The 4,599-nt window shown below is 57.1% G+C and overlaps 1 protein-coding gene across 1 annotated transcript; it reads left to right on the top strand.

Moving 5' to 3' along the window:
* The first annotated feature begins 710 nt into the window (after positions 1–710).
* Positions 711–4,042, top strand: LOC135405337 (zinc finger protein 239-like). Its single transcript, XM_064640014.1, has 2 exons — positions 711–973; positions 2,375–4,042. The coding sequence occupies exon 2, from the start codon at positions 2,512–2,514 to the stop codon at positions 3,646–3,648; it is 1,137 nt and encodes a 378-aa protein (XP_064496084.1). The 5' UTR covers positions 711–973; positions 2,375–2,511; the 3' UTR covers positions 3,649–4,042.
* The last annotated feature ends 557 nt before the right edge of the window (positions 4,043–4,599 follow it).

Below are 4,599 nucleotides of genomic sequence, written 5' to 3'. Positions count from 1 at the left end.
AACCCCTCTCCCTGATCCCCCCAAAGCTCCCCCAGCTCCCTCTGAAATGCCTCCAACCCCCCCCAAGGAGGGATCACCTGGCACCCTGGGACAGGAACACAGTGGGCTGTACTGGGGGCACTGGGCTGTACTGGGAGGGCATTGGGGGCGTCTCAGGTGTCCCAGGACAATGTGGCCCAGCTCCAGGAGAGATCTGGGGAGCAGTGAGGTACTGGTCTGCACTGGTTTGTGCTGGTCTGTCCTGGTCTGTCCCCCCAATCCCCCAATCCCCTCCCCAGCTCCCCCAGGGCCCTCCCACACCCCAAAGCCCCCTAGACCCTCCCAGGCCCCTGACTTGGTCCTGCTGCCCCTTGAGCATCTGCAGCTGCTGCAGAACCAGGCATTTCATCAGCAAATGTGCAGGTGACCCCAAGCTGGGGGTGTGTTGATGTGCTGGAAGGCAGGAGGGCTCTGCAGAGGGACCTGGCCCAGCTGGATCCATGGGCTGATTGCAAGGGGATGAGGTTCCAGCAGGCCAAGGGCCGGGTCCTGCCCTTTGGCCACAAGAAGCCCCGTCAGCCCCCCGGGCTGGGGCCAGAGTGTCTGGAGAGCAGGCAGGCAGAAAGGGAGCTGGGAGTGTGGATGGACAGGCAGCTGAAGAGGAGGCAGAGTGTGAGCAGTGTGATGTTAGAAAAGCAGGCTAAGTTGTGGACTGGTTGTAGAAGGAGGAGGAAGCCCAGAGGCCAGTGCAAGCAGGCAGCCCTGAGCTTGCACATGATGTCCCCTCCCTGCAGGTTCCTGTCCTTGAGCCCAGGCCCTGAGGTGAGGCTGAGAAGTGGCGCGGAGGTGAGCCCAGAGCTGTCCCTGAGGTGAGGCTGAGAATAAGTGCAAGGCAGAGGTGCTGCTGAGGAAGGAGAGCCCTGTGGTGGGAAAGAAGACAAAGCTGTGAGTGCCCATCCCCGAGCAGGTGCTGTGTCCATCCCCTGTGTGCCAGGTGAGCTGGGGCTTTGCTGCAGAGCTGCGGGCGCTGATTTGAGGGTCTCCAAGTGCTGAGATGGTGGGCACCCAGGAACACAAACTGTGCCTGGCCACGGAGCCTGCAAGGAGGAGCAGAGACAGCCGTGGCAGTGTGGGGGTCCAGGTTGTCCCTGTGCCTTCCCCTGCAGGCCCTGGCTGTCCTTGCTGGGCCCCTGTCCATCCCCATCAGGTCCTTGCCCGTCCCCCCCGGGCTGAGCTCCCCCCAGGAAGTGCCGTGGAGCTGAAGCTGCTGCCATCCCCCCCTGCAGCCGCTGCCCCAGCCAAGGGAGCAGCAAAGGCAGGACCAGGAGCAGAGGCAGCATCAGGGGAGCCCTGGGGGGGCCGGGAAGGTCTTGTGTGGGTCAGGAAAGAGGCGCTGGGCACGAGGCCGGGGCTGTGCTGAGCAGGCCCAGCCCTCACATCCCCCCAGCCAACGCCGGCTGCCCGGGGAGCTTGGGAGGGACCCCCAGCCCGTGTGCCCCACACTGAGCTGGCAGAGAGAGAGCCAAGGGACAGGGCCACGGGCAGGGCCACGGGTGAGGGACAGGCAGGGCCATTGCAGGGCCACGGTGAGGGCACAGCCTGTGGCAGCAGAGCTGCCCAGGGCCGGGGGCAGCCGGGGGTGTTGGTACCAGGCAGTGCTGGGGCTGAGCAGAGCACGAGGCCTCTTGCAGACTCCTGGAGCAGCCTCCCACGTGTCAACCCTATTCTCAGGGCACACACATTTCTTTGGGCCAAAGAACCTTAAAACAGTTGGCACTGACTACACTTTACCACCATCTGTTCTCCAGCTGCTCTGCTGGTTCAGAGCAGCACAGTAAGACAGTGGGGATCCCTGGTATCCTTGGAAAGGCAAGGTCCAGAAATGGGGAGGAGGGGGGGCAGAGAAGGGGAAGCCTGGACAGTGGGGACCCCTGGGATCCCCGGGACAACAAAGTGGGGAACCTGGAGAGGGGGAAGGTCTGGGAACGCCGCACCCTGAAGGTGAAAGTCAGAGCAGAAGGGACCCTTGGGACCCCCAATACTGCCAGCATCCCAAAGTGGGACCCCCAGCATCCCAGACAGGGCAGACCCTCTGAACCACAGAGGGCAGAGACCACAATGGGGGAAGTCTTGGGAGCGCTTTTTTAGACAGAATTTTCATATTCTTGAGTATTTTTTTCCTGAATCTCAACTTTTTGCAGTCTGGGGGGGGGCTTCATCTTGCTATTTCTGAGAGGTTGTTTGCCTGAATCCTGGTGGTTTGGGTTTTTCTGGGCTGAATCTTGGTGTTTTGGAGGTTTTTATGGACACAGGATGCCCAGTGAGTTCTAGAGATGGACTTGGGCAGGAGGAACCCCCAAGCCAACATGCTCAGCCCTTGTTTTCCCCCCATCAGGATTTGTCCTTCCCAAAGCTTGGGCGGATGGAGGAGGAGGCTGCGAGGAAGAGGAAGATGCCTTGGGCCCCCCAGGCAGGTGAGGAGGAAGTCAGTGTCCCTTTGGGCGGGTGTTGTGCTGGCTCTGTCAGCCGAGCATGGCCCCGGCTGCAGGACAACCCCGCTGGCGCCGCCGTCCTGCCGGGGCCGGAGTTGGGGGGATGTCCTTGGCCTTCCCTGTGGGCTGGAGGCAAATCCCCTCCCTGTCCTTCTTGCTTCCTGCCCCAGGCCCCGAGCTGAGGACGGAGAGCCCGGAGGACAAATCCCCCCGTGAGACCCTGGTGGGAGAGGCCGTTTTGAAGGGCTCCCCGGCGCAGGAAGGCAGCGGGGAGGGAAAGGGCCGGAGATCCCCCCGCAGGAGGGGCTCCAAAGCCATCCCAGGGTGCTCTGAGGAGGAAAGAGCCAGCCTGTGCCAGGAAGGCGGCCGGAGCTTGAGGCGGAGCTCTGAGCTGGTGGTCCCTGATCAGCCTCCCAGCAGGGAAAAGCCCTTCAGGTGCTTGGAATGTGGGAAGAGCTTTAGGAGGAGCACCACCCTCCTCACCCACCAGCACATCCACACTGGGGAACGTCCCTACACATGTGGGGAATGTGGGAAGAGCTTCAGGCAAAGCTCCAAGCTTATCCAACATCAGCGCATCCACAGTGGGGAATGGCCCTACACATGTAGGGAATGTGGGAAGGGCTTCAGTGACAGGTTCACTCAACGCATCCACCAGCGCATCCACAGTGGGGAACGGCCCTACACGTGTGGGGAATGTGGAAAGAGCTTCAACTGGAACTCCAACCTCCTCACCCACCAGCGCATCCACACAGGAGAACGTCCCTACACGTGTGGGGAATGTGGGAAGAGTTTCAGACACAGCTCCACCCTGCACTCCCACCAGCACATCCACACTGAGGAACGGCCCTACACGTGTTGGGAATGTGGGAAGAGCTTCAACTACAGCTCCAACCTCCTCACCCACCAGCGCATACATACTGGGGAGCGGCCCTACACGTGTGGGGAATGTGGGAAGAGGTTTCAGACCAGCTCTCATCTCCTCAGACATGAGCGGACGCACACAGATGAGAGGCCCTTCCGCTGCACCGACTGCGGGAAGGGCTTCAAGCAGAACTCCACCCTCCTCACCCACCGGCACATCCACAGCGGGGAGAGGCCCTACAAGTGTGGGGAGTGTGGGAAGAGCTTCATCCGAAACTCTAAGTTGACCAAACACCAACGGACCCACCAGTAAGGGAAGCCCTACCAGTGCCCCAACTGCAGGAAGAGCTTCGGCCGTAGGACTGACACGCAAAAAAGGTTTCAAAAGGTCTTCAGGATTTTGAGTATCTGCACTCCAACATCAATTTATTCTTTTGAATATGTGTAAGTTTAACCTCATTTTAGTCTGAAAGCCAAATTCACCACTACCCCATTCCCTGATAACCGTAGGCTGATTCTGACAAGTGAGGCAGAAATTACCCACTGCCCAGCAAAAACCAGTGGGGCCAGCCAGTGGTCTCTGCCCTGGCAGCCCAGTTTCCCCAGTCTCATCTCAAAATGACCAGTTACACTGAAGCAAAGAGCACTGGAACCAGTGCAACAAGCCCCAGTCTGACTTTCACACCTGCCCATGTCTCCTGTTTTCTGCTGCTCTACAGACTTCCTTGTTTAAAATACAATGGAAAAATGAACAGTTTTTGGGGTTGTTTTGGTTTTGGGCTCGGGTTTTTTTTTTCCCTCCACTGTTCTCATTACCCTCATTTCAAATCTATTTTGGTGTTTGAAGATGAATTAAAATTTTGAATGATTTTTAATGTTAATGCCTTGACCAAAGTATCAAAACATGAAAAATAAAAAAAACAAAACACCACGAAGCTGTCCATTATTGTGACAATCAAACACTCAGAAGTACTAACATAAGCACAGTGAAAAACCCATAAATAAGACCATTAAAATAATTTTAATTTTTTTATGTTAATATATTTTTACTAAGCTTAACATAAGGAAATTTAGTTCCTGACATCAGCTTTCCCCACCTCTCAAAAAGGTAATTTAGTTACATCTTAGTCACCCTTGAAAGGCTCTTTCCAGTTGGCTTGGCCTCTGCCTTAGACACTCATGAGATCTGCCAAAACCAATTTAAGGGCAAATTTCCCCACCAGGTTCAGCTGCATTGGTTGTACCAAAAACTTTGCAAGTAACC

The sequence above is a fragment of the Pseudopipra pipra genome, chromosome W, assembly GCF_036250125.1.
Source record: "Pseudopipra pipra isolate bDixPip1 chromosome W, bDixPip1.hap1, whole genome shotgun sequence".
Lineage (NCBI taxonomy): Eukaryota > Metazoa > Chordata > Aves > Passeriformes > Pipridae > Pseudopipra > Pseudopipra pipra.
This window is presented reverse-complemented; position numbering and strand designations above follow the sequence as displayed.

Bases quoted from the DNA above. Each gene is read 5' to 3' on its own strand.
- LOC135405337 (XM_064640014.1), top strand. From the start codon at position 2,512: ATGGCCCCGGCTGCAGGACAACCCCGCTGGCGCCGCCGTCCTGCCGGG.